Genomic DNA, 18563 nt, shown 5'->3' with positions numbered 1-18563 from the left:
AAGCGGACATGTTTTTCTAACATTGGGGAACCCCTTTAAAGGCCATGTTAGACAACCCGATCCAATCTGTAAATGAGAAGCCATCTCTGTGATCGGTGCTCGCTTACATCACCTACAATGCGTCCCTTTCTTTCTATTATACATGTCTTATTACACGGGGAGAGGTCCTGCCAACAGCAGCAGGACAGGCCAATCCACCAAGGAAGGAGCTCTGATTGCATAGAACCTACTATACACACAAACCGCATCTCTATACCCTGCGTACCAGAAATCTATTAACGCTAAAAACTTCCACCTTACAATAAACAAAACTTTATTAAACCCATCAAAAACTAAAAGCGACAGAGATTGGATGAAGACACGGAGCAGCCTAATGTCCTCCTAGCTCCAGGATAATGGAAACCATCAGCAATGCCGCCGCTGCAGTGCAGAGGAGGAACCACCAGGGGAATCTTTGGACACTCCCATTAGAGGGAGAAGTCGTGTAACAGGTCCAGCTGTCTGAAGTCTCAGGTCCTCCAGGTTGGTGGCGCTCTCTGTCTTGCGTCTCCGCAGCAGCTTATATACAGATACATATATACCGTGTCTACTATATAGAGGAGGAGTCACCGCTTCTGGGCGACTTACTGTCACTACTCGCTGGGAGGTTTCTTTTTTGCTTCCAAGTCCTTCTTGAAGTTTTCAACTTTTTTTCCTATATCGGGAACCTGGAGTTGGAGGAAACAAAGTATGAGAGGCTGGGAGGGTATACAGGGGGTACAAGGACTGGCAAGAGCAACAAAGTTACAAAGGTTATGCCCTAGGGTGATTGGCCAGGAGAGATCACCTGACAGGATGTATAGAACTTGTTTCCTTTATAAGATAAAATTATCGCATTGTGTTATGCGTTGTGCAGGGGCGGGGCCTGATATAGAAGAGCCAGCAGTCAGGCCACGCCCCTGCGGATCCTGGGCTGATCATTTTACAATGATTCAGTTTTGCTTGGAGCGTTCTTTTCACTTGCAGCAATGGGGCTAGTACTTTCTTGGACCATAAATGATGATTAGGGAGGGGGATTCATTATTTATAGTTCTTTTTACTGGATGAGAAGGGGGCAGAGAATCAGGTACATGTGTCACATGACCCTGAGTGACCTCCATATGTCCGTACTCACCTCATAGTTCTGTGCAAGGTACATCCCCACCACATTTCCAAAAGCAAATCCCAGCTGCGGCAGAAAAAACAGAGGTCAGTATCACACAGCGCGTCTATCGTTTTGTGTACGCAGCTTTTACGCAGAGCCATGTGTCTACAAGAAACCTGTGTAGTGTGATGGTACTGTGCTGTCTGTGGGGTATTACAGGTTCAGACTACACAGGGTTTTGTTTGTAGTCTGTTACCATGGAAACATAGATCCGTATAAGAGCTGAAATTTTTCAATCAAAAAAAGTACACGCGCTCTTTGTACTCATATTACACACTCTTAGGGCCCTATTACATGGAGCGATACTCGATTATCGCTCCATGTAATAAACACAAACGATCAGCCGATGATAACGATCATTGGCTGATCGTTGATATAGGTTTGGAACTATAATTGCCGGGTGCCGACCACGCATCGCTATTTGTAATAGTGGTGCGTGGCAGGCGGCTGACAATTTCCAAACTCTACACATTACCTATGACCAGCTGACAGGCCGCTCAGCCAATCACAGGCCAGGACCGCAGCGGCCAGTGATTGGCTGAGCGGCCTGTCAGCTGAGACAGGCTGCTCTGGAGCTGCAGCGAGCGGAACCCGGAAAGAAGCGGACCACAAGAGGAGCCCTGGACCATGGATAGGTAATGTATAGAGATTAAAGTGACTGTACCACCAGGCCCAGGCTGAAGCACTGGAGGCGGGCCGACCCACCCTTAGTGAGAGGAAACCCCCGCCCCTCTATGATAGGGTTCTATGAGGGGCTGGGGTTTCTTCCCACTAAGGGTGGGTCGGCCCGCCTCCAGTGCTTCAGCCTGGGCCTGGTGGTACAGTCACTTTGAGCAAGGGCTGCAAGGACATCGGTGATGATGTCCATGCAGCCCTTGTTAAATGATAATCGAGCCATGTAATAGGCCCAGTAAATGAGCGCCGATCTAGCAGATCGGCGCTTGTTTACAGTTATTATGGGGCCCCCATCAGCCCGTGTAATAGCACCCTTAGGGCCCTATTCCACTGGACGATTATTGTTCGCATAATCGTTAACGATCTCAAACGACCGCTATTGCGAAAGACCTGAAAACGTTCAGTCATTTCCATGAAACGATAATCGTTACTTATGATCATAATTGCGATCGTTTTTCTTCGCTATTTATTCGCTATTGCATTCGTATCTATTGCCGAACAACGTCTTATTCAATGCGAACAATTTGCGAACGAGCAACGATAAAAATAGGTCCAGGTCTTATAAAGCGATCAATGATTTCTCGTTCGGTCGTTAATCGTTAACTGCATTTCAACCGAACAATTATAGTTTAGATTCGAACGATTTAACGATAATCTGAACGATAATCGTCTGGTGGAAAAGGGCCCTAACACTCTTCAATCACTTTGAGACATGATAGATCCCTGAGGATTTGGGGCATCTGTGCCCCAAAAAAAATCTATCTAAACTGTGTTGTCTCTAAAATCCACAAATTTCAACTTTTTATTTCTTTATTTTTGCAAAAAAAAAAAAAAAAAAAAAAAAAAATCTCAAAATGTAAATCTTTTAGAAGCCGCAGTGTGAACACAACCGCAAACCTTCCGATTTGGAATTACAACATGGACACATTGTATACAAACCTTGTATTGTTTGCCCCCCACCATGTTATACTGGAAGTTGCAATATGAATTGCTTTAAGTTAGGGCTGGGCAATTAATCAAATCAATTCCGATTGATTAATTGAACCAGATTTTGATCAGGTTAATCCTATTGCACACCTCCTCAGTGTAACTTTTGTGGAGCTCCCCTTTAAGTAATTTTTTTGCCAACCCCCCATTACACATAGATGGAGGAGAGAGGGGTGGGGAGCTTTAGGGCAGTCATACCCGCCCTCCTGTGCCCTTACATTTCCTGGTATCCAGTAAGGACGACGACTAAAATAGTCATGCCCTCCAATGTGTGGCCCCCTCGCCCTGAGATAGCATGGAGTCACTAATCACCACCACACTACAAAGGGTTAACCGTCCCCTTCCCCAACTCCAGAAACTTACTATGAACTGTAACATTGTAGCAGCTTCTCCTCCCAGCACAGGCTGCAACTCCTTCAGAGGAACAGGAAGTAGATGGGCAGCCACAGGAAGTGTCCAGGCGGCCATCTTTAAAGTGGGCAAGCCATTGCTAATAAGAGATAGTTACAGATGTGTGGGTGTGTAGTGACCTCTGGTGGTAAGAAGTTAGAATACATGTTATAGTATGAAGCTCTAAATCAGGGGTAGGGAACCCTGGCTCTCCAGCTGTTGCAAAACTACAACTCCCATCATGCCTGGACAGCCAAAGCTTTAGCTTTGGCTGTCCAGGCATGATGGGAGTTGTAGTTTTGCAACAGCTGGAGAGCCACGGTTCCCTTCACTTGCTCTATTTTTAGTTGATGCGGAACTACAAATCCCAGCATGCTCTGACAGCACCACCCCTGTCCTCAGGTGGTGTGTGGTATTACTATTCCACTCCATTCACTTCAATGGAATTGAGCTGCAAAACCCAAACCCAGGACTAGTGTTGAGCAAACTTCAGAAAAGTGCCGCCCTAGGGCTGCCAGAAAAACATGGATAAAGGGTATGGGCACGCGGCCAAACCCAGCCAGTTTTCTGATGTTCACTTAAAGGGAACCTGTCACCCCCCGTGCAAACTGGGACAAGTTTCCCCAGGACTGGATCCAGCTTTTCCCAGCACCCAGAGATGAAAGGGAGCCGGCTGACAAGCCGCCCGCTGTGCACGGTAAATTGACAGTATGGGGCGACTCCATTTATTTTCAGGTGCCAGCGATGTCACTAGGTCTATATCAGGAGACCAGGGACGGGGAACCTTCAACCTGTTATAATTATTATCTGGGAAGCCAGCTTTGCCCGTCCAGGCATGATGGGAATTGTAGTTTTGAAACAGCTGTAGGGCTGAGGGTTCCCGACTCCTTACCTTGGACCCGTGTGGGGATGCCCTTTTATTTTAATTGATATCATTGTATATAGAAGTGGTGCAGCCCTGGCAGACAGCTAAGGGTGCCAGCCATCAGCCTCCGACCCATCGGACAGTGGCAGCTTAGTTTGAATCAATGCAAAATCCCGGAAAACTGCTTCAACTATAGACAATAGCACTAATGGTCGGAATGTGAGATATCTCCGATCCCAGGTAACTCTCTATATGCTGCCATCTTCACTCTCCTAGTGCACCCTGCCTCCATTCAGAGAAGAACTCAGTCTATCATATAACCAGTTACTTGTATAATTAAAGGGATATTCCACATAACTTTTGATGTTACTTGTTATTATCTAGTCTCCTTCCCCCAGTTCTGAGCTGCTGCGTTCTGCTGAAGACACAAAAATCTCTGTGAGCTTTTCTCTCTGTCTCCCTCCTCCCTGGCAGGCTTTATCTGCAACTTTGTAGCTTCTATGTAATGCTGGGTTATTCTGAGGTCAAATTGCTGACGAACTCACTGTGATAACCCCTCTCAGCATTACAAACAAGCTACAAAGTTGCAGAAGCAGCCAGCCAATGACTTGTATACATCAGCTGTCTCAGAAGGGAAGGGGGAGACAGGGTTACTAGCTCACACATAGATTTTTGTGTTTTTTGCAGAAAGCAGCAGCTCAGAACTGGGGGAAGGAGACTGAATAGTGAATTGTTAGTCTCACCATGGGCAGCAACATATCAAATGTTATGTTTGAGTGGAATACCCCTTTAAGTAAAAAAAAAAAAAAAAAAACTTGAACTGCTATTAAATAAAAAGTAATCAAAAAGTTCCATCTATCCAAAAATGTTTTCAATAAGTCATGATGTGTCAAAAATAAATTAGATTTTTCAATAATATATTACATTAACTTATCTGATGGGGGGGTAAAAAAAACTTCTCCCGCAAAAAACAAGCCCCGATATGGCTATTCTGATTGAAAATTTACAAAGATAAATGTTGACAACATACAGTGCTCTTTGAAGGCAACAACAGACTTGTCATGAGCTCCCCCTAGTGGTGGCTGCAGGCAGATAGAATATCAATCTTAGCTCTCAGTCTATGCAGATGTGGAGCTTTGATTCAGGGAAAACTGGAGCTCATGGGTATTATCTTCTCACTGCTCATGTCCGTTCTATGAGGTATGTGCCGGATGATCAGACTTTATGGATAATAAGATGCTGGATTAAAGGAATTTGCCGGTTCTACCGACACAAAACAAACACCACTTCACATCAGTACGAAAGGGAAAAAAATTTATTTTCTTGAGAGGCAATTAAAAAACAAAATGACCTCGTTTTGTACAGCAGAGAAAACTGGAGAAGTCCATAACTTAGAATGTAGAAAATTTATTGTGTACATGGTGATATTGTATATGGCTCAGGCTCTGGACACTCGTAGGAGACCTCTTATCCTGCGGAGAAGGGCCTGGATGAAGCTGTGCCGGGATCTCACTTTACAGTACATGCTCTCAATATCCAGCAGTCTCTTCTGCAGGGACTCCCCAAAGAGGTTGGCTCCTTCTCTCTGAAGCTGTAGATTAAAAAAAAAAAGTCACCATAGTACTAGTTGGGCGTCCTTAAAGGGGTTATCCAGACTTAGAAAACAAGGCCACTTTCTCCTGGTATACACTGATATACATTTCCTATCTATCTAATCAAGTAATCAGCAGGGAGGAAGTAAAGGGCTGCAGTAATTCATAGGTCTTCTGATAGAAGGGAGGAAGTAAAGGGCTGCAGTAATTCATAGGTCTTCTGTCAGAAGGGAGGAAGTAAAGGGCTGCAGTAATTCATAGGTCTTCTGTTAGAAGGGAGGAAGTAAAGCGCTGCAGTAATTTATAGGTCTTCTGATAGAAGGGAGAAAGTAAAGGGCTGCAGTAATTCATAGGTCTTCTGATAGAAGGGAGAAAGTAAATGGCTGCAGTAATTCATAGGTCTTCTGATAGAAGGGAGAAAGTAAATGGCTGCAGTAATTCATAGGTCTTCTGATAGAAGGGAGAAAGTAAAGGGCTGCAGTAATTCATAGGTCTTCTGTTAGAAGGGAGGAAGTAAAGGGCTGCAGTAATTCATAGGTCTTCTGATAGAAGGGAGAAAGTTAAGGGCTGCAGTAATTCATAGGTCTTCTGTCAGAAGGGAGAAAGTTAAGGGCTGCAGTAATTCATAGGTCTTCTGTCAGAAGGGAGGAAGTAAAGGGCTGCAGTAATTCATAGGTCTTCTGTCAGAAGGGAGGAAGTAAAGGGCTGCAGTAATTCATAGGTCTTCTGTCAGAAGGGAGGAAGTAAAAGGCTGCAGTAACTTATATGTCCTCTGTCAGCAGGAAGGAGGTAGAGGGCTGAGGTAATTCATACATCCTCTGTCAGCAGGGAGGAAGTAGAGGGCTGCAGTAACTCATACTTCCTTTCTCGGCAGGGAGGAAGTAAAGGGCTCATGATTACTCTTATTCTACCCCATCACTACTTTATCATCAGCTATGGGAAATTTACATCTATAATCTATGCGCCAGAATGATATCAGCTACTCCTCTTATAATACGCTCACGCTATCATAAAAGCGGCCATTTTAGGGTTGATAACAATGAGAAGGGGATAAATTATAGATCTGTCTCTCACCATCTCCATGTCCTGCTGGCTCAGCTTGTTCTGCGCCCTGAGGTCGGAGTTACGGTCGCTGTTTAGTGTGTCTGCCGAGAAAAAGCACAAGTTATGTTATCACCCCCCCTCCACCAGCTGCCTGCAGTGGTCGCTGCCGATCCAGCATAACTATAATAGACCTTACCCTGAAATCTTCTGCTGGTAAGAGACGAGTTGGAGAATAAGGAGTCTTGGCCGTCACTCGGGGTGCACTGAAGCAAGTAATACTCTAGGTGGCGCCATAGGATGAAGAGGCAGGTTTCTATGATGTCTATGATTTCATTAAGTGTTAAGGATAACAGGACACCAGGAGAGGAGTGATATAGTATATGAGGCTTAACAGGACACCAGTAAAGGAGTGATATTGTATATGAGGCTTAACAGGACACCAGTAAAGGAGTGACATAGTATATGAGGCTTAACATATCACTCCTCTCCTGGTGTCTTGTTAAGCCTCATATACTATATCACTCCTTTACTGGTGTCATAGTATATGAGGCTTAACAGGACACCAGTAAAGGAGTGATATAGTATATGAGGCTTAACAAGACACCAGGAGAGGAGTGATATGTTAAGCCTCATATACTATATCACTCCTCTCCTGGTGTCCTGTTAAGCCTCATATACTATGTCACTCCTTTACTGGTGTCATGTTAAGCCTCATATACTATGACACCAGTAGAGGCGTGATATAGTATATAAGGCTTAACATGACACCAGGAGAGGAGTGATATAGTTTATGAGGCTTAACATGACACCAGGAGAGGAGTGATATAGTATATGAGGCTATTTCCGCTCCCCCACAATAGGACACTATAGCCAGTTGGCTGATACCAGAGAGCAGTAGCTTGTACTATAAAGGATACAGCAGCAGACGGACAGCAGCTTGGCTCGGCTATTGATAAGTTTCACTAGCCTCCGTCGTGCCAGCAGGTATTTCTGGGTGGTAGAAATTTTATCTACCCCAACGGGTGTCTCAGACTGGCACAGCTGGGAGGGAAAAGAAACATGTCAGAGACAGGAGGGGGTATGTATGTAAGGGGTAGGGGGATTGGGGGGGGGGGGGTTATACCTCTTTGATCTCGTCCGGGGGGAGCTGCTCCACGTTCTGTAACTTGCTGACGCTCTGCCGGTGGATGTCGTAATATGTGAAGAAGTCACTGGAGCATTGCTTCAACAGGGACAACACGATGCCCAGGCTGGGCAGCCGCCAGGACGGGAATGGTGATGACTGGGTGTCTTGAAAAAAGGGGAAATAAAAGTTGGGTTGGCACGGTCTTAAAGGGATTTTAGACCAACAATACCAAGTGGTTGGGGTGCAGCATACCTAGGTATGAGTCAATGGAAGAGGCCAGAGTGTTGTGATCCTTCAAAGTTTTTTTTTTTTTTTACCAACCACAGCGCCATACAATTGGTAGTGGCTTGAACCAGACACGGCCACTAGAACACATGATAATCCATCTGAGGGGGGTGAGGGGGGGTCGGGTGCCAGAAGTCACGACCCCACCAATCTAATTCTGGCTGCCCACCCTAACCACAGGTCAATATCAGTCCTGGCTTTGCTGCTTTGTTGCTGAAACAGCGCCACTCTCGTCCCAAAGAATGAGTTGGGTATTACATGTCTGTTTTATTAGGGTGAATTGACCGGATCTGCAATATCATACATGACCTATGAACAAGAGTGGTGCTGTTTCAGCTATGTTTTAATAACCTTATAAACTCCTTTAAAAGCGGCTGTCTCAATATAGAGAGTCCTCAGGGCGATCCTGCTCCTGTAGCATTACACAGTAGCCATTTAGAAGAAAGGGGTTATCCAAGATTAGAGAAACAGCGCCACCCCTGTTCTCAGGTAATTTGTGGTATTACAACAAGGCTTCATTCACTTCAATGGAACCGAGCTTCAATACCACGCACAAAGAAAGCCAGTCCTTACCGAGTCTGGAGGTGTCCCTGCTGCTGCTGCCGCCGCTCTCCGTCAGGCTGGGGGTGAAGAGGCACACCATCTGCTGGAGGTTAGGGGAGTTCTGCAGCATCAGGATATGGCAGTACTCCATCACATTGGAACAGATCTATGGGAACAGCAGACTGTGTATAAGACACTGGTGACCGCTATGTGCCGTATAGAAAGTGCAAGATGGCGCCCCCAACTGGCTGACTCACCTGCTGCATGGCCAGCTCCATGTCGTCCTTCTTGCTCACCCCGTCCACATGGGAGCCGTCATCCTGTAAACTGAGCTGCCGGAGTTTGTCTGAACCCCCAAAGCGGTTTAATAGAGACAGACAGAGGCGCTGTAAAGTGAATCACAAGGTTATTGATGAGCTCCTGATACTATTGAGGGGGTGTCTGATCATCAGTGATCGGGATGATGCACAGCGGCCACTAGAGGAGAGATGTGGTATTACATGGCGCGTAGTCAATGACACCACACACCATTTGTGTGTGTGTGTGTATATATACACGTATATGATATAGGATAGTGTTCTATGTAATAGGGATCCATCCTCTCCATGTGCCCTAAGGCCGTGCTATGATAGGGGTCTGTAATACACAATGCCGTCATCTATGGAAACCCTGACCCAGGTTTACCTGCAATCGGCCGACATGTCCGTGCAGTTCGATCGTGGGCCCTTCGTTTAGGACGGAAGCCAAATCATTGACGACCTCTGCAGGAGGAGAACAGAACATCAATACAATTAAAAGGGATTAATTTAAAATTAAGTTATACTGATAACTAGCTGACCAATGGGGGGGGGGCTTAATGCTGGGACCCCCATAAATCAAAAGAATGGAGGTCGGGTTACACTATAGGACTGGAAATACAGCACTAGATACACTGGTATTTCCACAAGGGACAGCTGCCTTGGGTTAAGAGATTAGAAGGAAGCCTTGATTTACCTCTCAGGAACAATGTAGATCATCTTCAGCAGGAAGAGAGGCTCAGCTTACAGGTAAACAGCCTAGCCTTTCTTCTTCTCACCTGCACAAAGCACATGCTAAGCCCCACCCCAGAACAGGATATACAACAGTAGATACACTGATAATTACACAGGGGACAGCTGCCCGGAGCTGAGACATGAGAGGGAAGCCTTGATTTACCTGTCAGGTACAGTGGGAATCATCTTCAGCAGGAGGACAGTGTCAGCTTACATGTAAAGAGCCCAGACTTTTTCCTGTTCTGCTACACAGAGGACATGATAAGCCCCACCCTAGGTTCCTGTCATTTGTCCTGATCTAGCTGTTACTAGAGACACATTTTCCCTTACAACAGGCAGTGGATAGCAAATTGCGGTGAAGTGGGACACCTAGTAGCTGATACGTCAGAGCTCAACAGGCCTGTATACAGGGAGGCCGGTCCATACAGGGAGTCAACAGGCCTGAATACGGGGAGGCTGGTCCGTATAGGTCAGGGGTGGGGAACCTTTTCCATGTCGAGGGCCGGTCGGGCATTAATAAAATCATTCGAGGGCCGCATACCGTGCGCGGCAGTTAGTAGCGTGGGTTTGCAGCACCCAGGACAAGGCATAGTATTGTTCCCCTAGTGCCCCTGCTATTGTAGTTAACCCCCAGTGATGCCCCTTGTAGTCTAGTTAACCCCCAAGTCATGTCCCTGGTAGCCTAGTTATTCCCCCCCCATCAGTCATGTCTCTGGTAGCCTAGTTATTCCCCCCCCATCAGTCATGTCCCTGGTAGCCTAGTTATTCCCCCCCATCAGTCATGTCTCTGGTAGCCTAGTTGTCTCCCCCATCAGTCATGTCCCTGGTGGCCTAGTTATCCCCCCATCAGTCATGTCCCTGGTAGCCTAGTTGTCCCCCCCCATCAGTCATGTCCCTGGTAGCCTAGTTGTCCCCCCCCCATCAGTCATGTCCCTGGTAGCCTAGTTGTCCCCCCCCCCATCAGTCATGTCTCTGGTAGCCTAGTTGTCCCCCCCCCATCAGTCATGTCCCTGGTAGCCTAGTTGTCCCCCCCCATCAGTCATGTCCCTGGTAGCCTAGTTGTCCCCCCCCATCAGTCATGTCCCTGGTAGCCTAGTTGTCCCCCCCATCAGTCATGTCCCTGGTAGCCTAGTTGTCCCCCCCCCATCAGTCATGTCCCTGGTAGCCTAGTTGTCCCCCCCCCCCATCAGTCATGTCTCTGGTAGCCTAGTTGTCCCCCCCCCATCAGTCATGTCCCTGGTAGCCTAGTTGTCCCCCCCCATCAGTCATGTCCCTGGTAGCCTAGTTGTCCCCCCCCATCAGTCATGTCCCTGGTAGCCTAGTTGTCCCCCCCATCAGTCATGTCCCTGGTGGCCTAGTTGTCCCCCCCCCATCAGGCATGTCCCTGGTAGCCTAGTTATTCCCCCCCCCCCCATCAGGCATGTCCCTGGTAGCCTAGTTAACCCCCATCAGGCATGTCCCTGGTAGCCTAGTTGTCCCCCCCCCCATCAGTTATGTCCCTGGTAGCCTAGTTATTCCCCCCCCCCATCAGGCATGTCCCTGGTAGCCTAGTTATTCCCCCCCCCCATCAGGCATGTCCCTGGTAGCCTAGTTAACCCCCATCAGGCATGTCCCTGGTAGCCTAGTTGTCCCCCCCCCCCATCAGTTATGTCCCTGGTAGCCTAGTTGTCCCCCCCCCCATCAGTTATGTCCCTGGTAGCCTAGTTATTCCCCCCCCCCCATCAGTCATGTCTCTGGTAGCCTAGTTATTCCCCCCCCCCCCCCCATCAGGCATGTCCCTGGTAGCCTAGTTATTCCCCCCATCAGTCATGTCCCTGGTAGCCTAGTTATTCCCCCCCCCATCAGTCATGTCCCTGGTAGCCTAGTTATTCCCCCCCCATCAGTCATGTCTCTGGTAGCCTAGTTGTCCCCCCCATCAGTCATGTCCCTGGTAGCCTAGTTGTCCCCCCCCCCCCATCAGTCATGTCCCTGGTAGCCTAGTTATTCCCCCCCCATCAGTCATGTCCCTGGTAGCCTAGTTGTCCCCCCCATCAGTCATGTCCCTGGTAGCCTAGTTGTCCCCCCCCATCAGTCATGTCTCTGGTAGCCTAGTTGTCCCCCCCCCATCAGTCATGTCCCTGGTAGCCTAGTTGTCCCCCCCCCATCAGTCATGTCCCTGGTAGCCTAGTTGTCCCCCCCATCAGTCATGTCCCTGGTAGCCTAGTTGTCCCCCCCCCATCAGTCATGTCCCTGGTGGCCTAGTTGTCCCCCCCATCAGGCATGTCCCTGGTAGCCTAGTTATTCCCCCCCCCCCCCCATCAGGCATGTCCCTGGTAGCCTAGTTAACCCCCATCAGGCATGTCCCTGGTAGCCTAGTTGTCCCCCCCCCCCATCAGTTATGTCCCTGGTAGCCTAGTTATTCCCCCCCCCCCCCCCCCATCAGTCATGTCTCTGGTAGCCTAGTTATTCCCCCCCCCCCCCCATCAGTCATGTCTCTGGTAGCCTAGTTGTCCCCCCCCATCAGTCATGTCCCTGGTAGCCTAGTTTCCCCCCCCCATCAGTCATGTCCCTGGTAGCCTAGTTGTCCCCCCATCAGTCATGTCCCTGGTAGCCTAGTTGTCCCCCCATCAGTCATGTCCCTGGTAGCCTAGTTGTCCCCCCCCCCCCATCAGTCATGTCCCTGGTAGCCTAGTTGTCCCCCCCCCCCCCATCAGTCATGTCCCTGGGATCCTAGTTAACCCCCAAATAAAAAAATAAACATCCCACTCACCTTACCTCCGCTCCCACGCAGTCCAGGTCCTCTTCTCTCCCAGGTCCTCTGTGCCGGTCTTCTCCTGCAGGCGGCGCGCGATGAAATGACGTCATCGCGCGCGGCCCGCAGGAGACTAAAGACACGCGCCGCTCTGCTGGGGAAGGAGCCGGCACAGACAGCATCCTCCGGTGTCCGCCAGCTGTCACAGACACCGGAGGATGCGGTGTATGCCGGCTCCTTCCCCAGCAGAGCGGCGCGCATCACAGGGGAGCTGCGGGCCGCGGGCCGCATCGGGAGGTCTCAGGGGCCGGATGCGGCCCGCGGGCCGGAGGTTCCCCACCCCTGGTATAGGTAGTCAACAGGCTTGTATACATAAGCCACCCCAAAGGCTTACTAACATGTCAATTGAAAGGGAAATTGTCATCACTTTCATGCTGCCTGAACCACGACTGGGAATAGGGGGAGATGTATCAATCATGGCTTGTGGGGGAGCCGCCAGGGACCAACCTGATGATTTGTGGCTTAGGCAGCATGAAACTGATGATAGATTCTCTTTCAGGGGAAACATGTTGGATACAGTCCACCATGTATTACCCACCTGGAAGTGCAGCTTTGCTGATGATGCCCGTCAGTAGCGCCAGCTCCTGCAGAGACCCCAGACTGCCCTCTTTACTTCTGAGGATGGCGTGAATGGTATCTGAATGGGTAATGAGGAACTGTAAGACCTGGCAGAAATGGGGAGAGATCAGAAGTATATTATGTGGTTATAAACAATGTATAGCACATTCACATACTCGGCTATCTAAACAGCGTCGGGGGTCCCCTATTGTTCCAAAAGGGGTACTCCGGCGAAAATGGTTGTCTTTCAAATCAACTAGATTCAGAACGTTACATAGATTTGTAATTTACTTCCATTTAAAAATCTCCAGTCTTCCAGTACTTATCAGCTGCTGTATGTCCTGCAAGAAGTGTTGTATTCTTTTACGGCTGACAAAGTGCTCTCTGCTGCCACCTCTGTCCATGTCAGGAACTGTCCAGAGCAGGAGAGGTTTTGTATAGGGATTTGCTGCTGCTCTGGACAGAGGTGGCAGCAGAGAGCACTGTGTCATACACCACTTCCTGCAGGACATACAGCAGCTAATACATTATGGAAGACTTTTTAAATAGAAGTAAATTAAAAATCTATAAAACATTCCGAAACCTATAAAACATTTTCTGCCGGAGTACCCCTTTAAGTGTCCAACCTCTTGTGTCTTCCTTGGCTTATAGTATATGATCTCATAGCAGTTTACCTGTCCGGCCACCTGTACATGCTGCGCTGTGCTGGAGGTCACAATAACCTGGCAGAGCTGTAGAGCCGGCAGCAGGATCTGTCTGTATCTCTCTAAAGGTGTTGGGATGAAGACCGGGGCATCTCGCATTCCATATAATCTAAAATACAAGATACATAGATAACATTATACGTTATGATACCAGGAGCCAAGTCATGAGAATGTATCTGTAGTCAGGATTAGAAAAAAACATGGGTGCCATCTCCCAGAAACAGCGCCGCTCCTGTACTCAGGTTGTGTGAGGTACTGCAGCTCAGATCCATTGAAATCAATGAAGCCGTGTTGTAATACCACACACAACCAAGGGGTGGCGCTGTTTTTAATTTTTCCATGTTCCATCATCCTGGAGAACTTCTTTAAAGCTATGTTCACAGTGGGTTTTTTTAAGACAAGAACGTCTATTGTTGCCGATTAAAACAACATCAGTTCTTGTCTTAAAGGGGTTGTCCGGCGAAAAAAATTATTCACAGAATAACACACATTACAAAGTTATACAACTTTGTAATGTATGTTATGTCTGTGAATGGCCCCCTTCCCCGTGTCCCACCACCCCCACCCGTGTACCCGGAAGTGTGGTGCGCTATACATTACCTGTCACGTGCCGACCACGGTCTCCGATCCTCAGCAGTGACGTCTTCTTCGGGAGGCCAGCGGATCTTCCCGAGTGCTGGCCGCCCTCTGCAGCGTCATCCGAAGCTCAGCCGCGATTGGCTGAGCATAACTGTGCTCAGCCAATCGCGGCTGAGCAGCTGATGACGTGGCCGCGTCATCAGCCGCTCAGCCGCGATTGGCTGAGCATAACTGTGCTCAGCCAATCGCGGCTGAGCGGCTGATGACGCGGCCACGTCATCAGCTGCTCAGCCGCGATTGGCTGAGCACAGTTATGCTCAGCCAATCGCGGCTGAGCTTCGGATGACGCTGCAGAGGGCGGCCGGCACTCGGGAAGATCCGCCGAACTTACGAAGAAGACGTCACTGCTGACGATCGGAGACCGTGGACGACACGACATGCGGTGAGTATAATGCACCACACTTCCGGGTCTAGCGTGGGTGGGGGGAAACACGGGGAAGGGGGCCATTCACAGACATAACATACATTACAAAGTTGTATAACTTTTTAATGTGTGTTATTCTGTGAATAATTTTTTTCGCCGGACAACCCCTTTAAAATAATTAACTGTATTGAAGTCTATGGGAACAGTGTCTGTTGTTCACACACTGTATTGAACAGCGGCCGTTGTTTATCAAGACCGAGGAAATAATTGACATGTCAGTTATTTACGGCCGCTAGAGTGCGAACAATGGCCATTGTTCCCGCTCTGTTAATGCAATGTATGGCCGTTCGGACAGCCGTACACGGCATAGAGTTCTATAGTAAACTGGATTGCAGGCACACCCAAATAAAATATGGTGATATAAAGCGGCTGTGTCAAGCAACGGCCGTTGTTTTTGCCGAATTTGAACACTTAGATTGTTTGATCCGTTTTATTGGTGGAAAAATCCCTTTAAGTCCTTAAAGTTTTGAAAACTTTTCTTCCATACAATTTAGATTACGTACAGGGGAACTTTTGGCCCTCCAGCTGTTGCAAAACTACAATTCCCATCATGCCTGGGACAGCCAAAGCTAAAGCTTTGGCTGTCCAGGCATGATGGGAATTGTAGTTTTGCAACAGCTGGAGGGTCGAACGTTCCTCATCCCTGTTTTAGATTATCTAGACCCCCCCCCCCCCACCCAATAAGTGCAGCTGCCCCCCATGTGATACTCCTCGGTATCTAAGCTCAGTATCCCCTGGCATTACCCATGCTGATCTGTATCCGGACGCATGTCGTACACTTGGCACTGCGCCAGCCGTAGGATGACGCCCGCCCGCAGCAGCTCCAGGGCTCCTTGCTGGCTTTTGGCCACTCGGCTCAGGAACGCCTAAAGACAGAGGGGGAGATTTATCAAACATGGTGTAAATGGAGACTGTTGCCCCTGGTAACCAATCAGATTCCACCTTTCATTTTCCAAAGAGTCTGTGAGGAATGAAAGGTGGAATCTGATTGGTTGCTAGGGGCAACTGAGCCAGTTTCACTTTACACCATGTTTGATAAATCTCTCCCAGAGAGCGAGACGTAAGAGAGAGACGGGAGCGAGAGACGTAAGAGAGAGACGGGAGCGAGAGACGTAAGAGAGAGACGGGAGCGAGAGACGTAAGAGAGAGACGGGAGCGAGAGACGTAAGAGAGAGACGGGAGCGAGAGACGTAAGAGAGAGACGGGAGCGAGAGACGTAAGAGAGAGACGGGAGCGAGAGACGTAAGAGAGAGACGGGAGCGAGAGACGTAAGAGAGAGACGGGAGCGAGACGTAAGAGAGAGACGGGAGCGAGACGTAAGAGAGAGACGGGAGCGAGACGTAAGAGAGAGACGGGAGCGAGACGTAAGAGAGAGACGGGAGCGAGACGTAAGAGAGAGACGGGAGCGAGACGTAAGAGAGAGACGGGAGCGAGACCTAAGAGAGAGACGTGAGCGAGACCTAAGAGAGAGACGTGAGCGAGACGTAAGAGAGAGACGTGAGCGAGACGTAAGAGAGAGACGTGAGCGAGACGTAAGAGAGAGACGTGAGCGAGACGTAAGAGAGACGTAAGAGAGAGACGGGAGCGGGACGTAAGAGAGAGACGGGAGCGAGACGTAAGAGAGAGACGGGAGCGAGACGTAAGAGACGGGAGCGAGACGTAAGAGACGGGAGCGAGACGTAAGAGAGACGGGAGCGAGACGTAAGAGACGGGAGCGAGACGTAAGAGACGGGAGCGAGACGCGGCCAGACGTTACACAGAGACGCGGCCAGACGTTACACAGAGACACGGCCAGACGTTACACAGAGACACGGCCAGACGTTACACAGAGACACGGCCAGACGTTACACAGAGACACGGCCAGACGTTACACAGAGACACGGCCAGACGTTACACAGAGACACGGCCAGACGTTACACAGAGACACGGCCAGACGTTACACAGAGACACGGCCAGACGTCACACTGAGACGCAGCCTACCTACCATTTTGGACTCGTAGATGTAGAGAGCCTTCAGCAATGGCGGCTGAGGGGTGAGCAGGTTCTGTAAGACGGCATCGTCCTGGGCCAGGCTGTCCACCAGAGACTGCAGGTATCCGCTGTTACACAGGTAGAGCAGCCATTGTTGCTGCTTGTCCACACACACAATCCGGTCCAGCAGGGCCAGCGCCAGCATCTGTAATATGACAGAGGAGAAGCTGTATACAGGCGCAGACCACCCACCCCATCCGCAGCGCCCTGCGTGAACGGCTGGACGCTTACTCTGTAGACCTCGTGGCCGTCGCAGGAATCCCGGCAGATCACCTCCATCAGGGCCGCCCCGTAACTCTCAAATATGACCAGGTTGTCCCTCTGCAGCTTACTGAAGACGTCTTCCGGGGCCGTCAGTCTCTCCCACATGGTCTTATTGGCTGGAGGGCAAAGACAGAACAAGATTTAGTGCTGAATAAGGGTCTTGTCTAATATTGCAGTTTAGGAGCAGGTAGGTGACTGGAGGGGGGCTATAATACTAAACATATGGCTGTGTAATGCATAACCCCTTAAAGGGGAACTCCATTGAAAATCTTTTTCTTTCAAATAAACTGGTATAAGAAAGTTATATACATTTGTAATTTACTTCTAATAAAAAAAAATCTCCCGTCTTCCTGTACTTATCAGCTGCTGTTTGTCCTGCAGGAAGTGGTGTATTCCCTCCAGTCTGACACAGTGCTCCCTGCTGCCACCTCTGTCCATGTCAGGAACTGTCCAGAGCAGGAGAGATTTTCTATAGGGATTTGCTGCTGCTCTAGACAGTTCCTGACATGGACCGAGGTGGCAGCAGAAAGTGCCGTGTCACAATACAGAGAATTTTTATTATAGGATTCTTTATTATTTATATTACAAAACATTTTTTTTTTTTTACATTTATTTGTAGTCCCCAAAGGAGAATCCTATGAGCAATAATCCCACGATTGCTGAACAGATCAAGGTAGTACCTATGTACTGCATTGATTGATCTTATCTTGGTTCAATTGCTACAGGCTGAAGCAATCCCAGAGAGCCTAGAAGAGACCCTGGGCTGTCCATGGAATGGATCGGCTTTCTACGATCACATGGTAGGAAGCTGATCCTCCCCACACTGAATTACCAATGAAAGCCTTTACAGCCCATTTAAAGGGGTTTTCCAGGAAAAATTAACTTTGTAAAAAAAATTAGGAGATCACGGGGGTCCGACCCCTGAACCCCCCGGCGATCTCCGTATTGGACCGTGCAGACTTTTTTTTAAAGTGACAGCGACACTTCAGCAACCCACAAAAGGTACAGCACCATCTACTACAGCAGGAAGCCGAGCACCTACCTGCTTCAAGTGTATCGGGCTCATCCGGTCTCTGGGCAATCTGCAGGTAATAGAGCAGAGCTCCATATAGACTGGCCCGGACTCTCTGCAGTCCTCCACCTGCTCACAGAGAAAGAAGAAGAATAAGAGTAACTGGACTGGAATGGCGCCCAGGTCTCCGGCGTAGGTTTCTGCTACACTTATAGCTATAGGATACACCTCATGTATATAGCTCTGCTCGTGTCTGATGGTTTGTTACTATGTATCAGTCTGGAGTTTAATCCATTTACCCAAAAGAAGATAAGACTTGACTAGAGAACATGGATACAAAACCTTATAATATCCATAAAGAAGAGACCTTAATTACTGTAACACCCCTTTAACCCCAGTGATGTAATGATAGAAGCCTC

The 18563-nt window shown here is 48.7% G+C and overlaps 3 protein-coding genes across 3 annotated transcripts in view; 1 reads left to right on the top strand and 2 right to left on the bottom strand.

Annotated features, from left to right (window-relative positions):
* The window catches only part of MTPN (myotrophin), a 230721-nt gene that overhangs the window by 148717 nt on the left and 63441 nt on the right, over positions 1 to 18563 (top strand). The gene's annotated exons all lie outside the window — the stretch shown is intronic.
* On the bottom strand, positions 297 to 3281 carry STMP1 (short transmembrane mitochondrial protein 1). Its single transcript, XM_069952026.1, has 3 exons — positions 3209 to 3281; positions 1154 to 1207; positions 297 to 707 (listed from the first exon to the last, which is right to left on the bottom strand). Exons 1-3 carry the CDS (start codon positions 3221 to 3223, stop codon positions 633 to 635), a joined length of 144 nt encoding a protein of 47 aa, XP_069808127.1. The 5' UTR covers positions 3224 to 3281; the 3' UTR covers positions 297 to 632.
* NUP205 (nucleoporin 205) overlaps positions 5401 to 18563 on the bottom strand; it is a 35307-nt gene continuing 22144 nt past the window's right edge. The window contains exons 30-43 of the mRNA XM_069966831.1: positions 18175 to 18273; positions 17100 to 17248; positions 16822 to 17013; positions 15582 to 15703; positions 13745 to 13883; positions 13051 to 13177; positions 9375 to 9451; positions 8948 to 9076; positions 8721 to 8856; positions 7860 to 8026; positions 7654 to 7777; positions 6933 to 7058; positions 6767 to 6837; positions 5401 to 5691 (exon numbers count right to left, since the gene is read on the bottom strand). Of these exons, the coding sequence (XP_069822932.1) occupies positions 5539 to 5691; positions 6767 to 6837; positions 6933 to 7058; positions 7654 to 7777; positions 7860 to 8026; positions 8721 to 8856; positions 8948 to 9076; positions 9375 to 9451; positions 13051 to 13177; positions 13745 to 13883; positions 15582 to 15703; positions 16822 to 17013; positions 17100 to 17248; positions 18175 to 18273 (1811 nt within the window). The 3' untranslated portion in view covers positions 5401 to 5538. The remainder of the gene's footprint in view (positions 5692 to 6766; positions 6838 to 6932; positions 7059 to 7653; positions 7778 to 7859; positions 8027 to 8720; positions 8857 to 8947; positions 9077 to 9374; positions 9452 to 13050; positions 13178 to 13744; positions 13884 to 15581; positions 15704 to 16821; positions 17014 to 17099; positions 17249 to 18174; positions 18274 to 18563) is intronic.

The sequence above is a fragment of the Dendropsophus ebraccatus genome, chromosome 1 (assembly GCF_027789765.1).
Source record: "Dendropsophus ebraccatus isolate aDenEbr1 chromosome 1, aDenEbr1.pat, whole genome shotgun sequence".
Lineage (NCBI taxonomy): Eukaryota > Metazoa > Chordata > Amphibia > Anura > Hylidae > Dendropsophus > Dendropsophus ebraccatus.
This window is presented reverse-complemented; position numbering and strand designations above follow the sequence as displayed.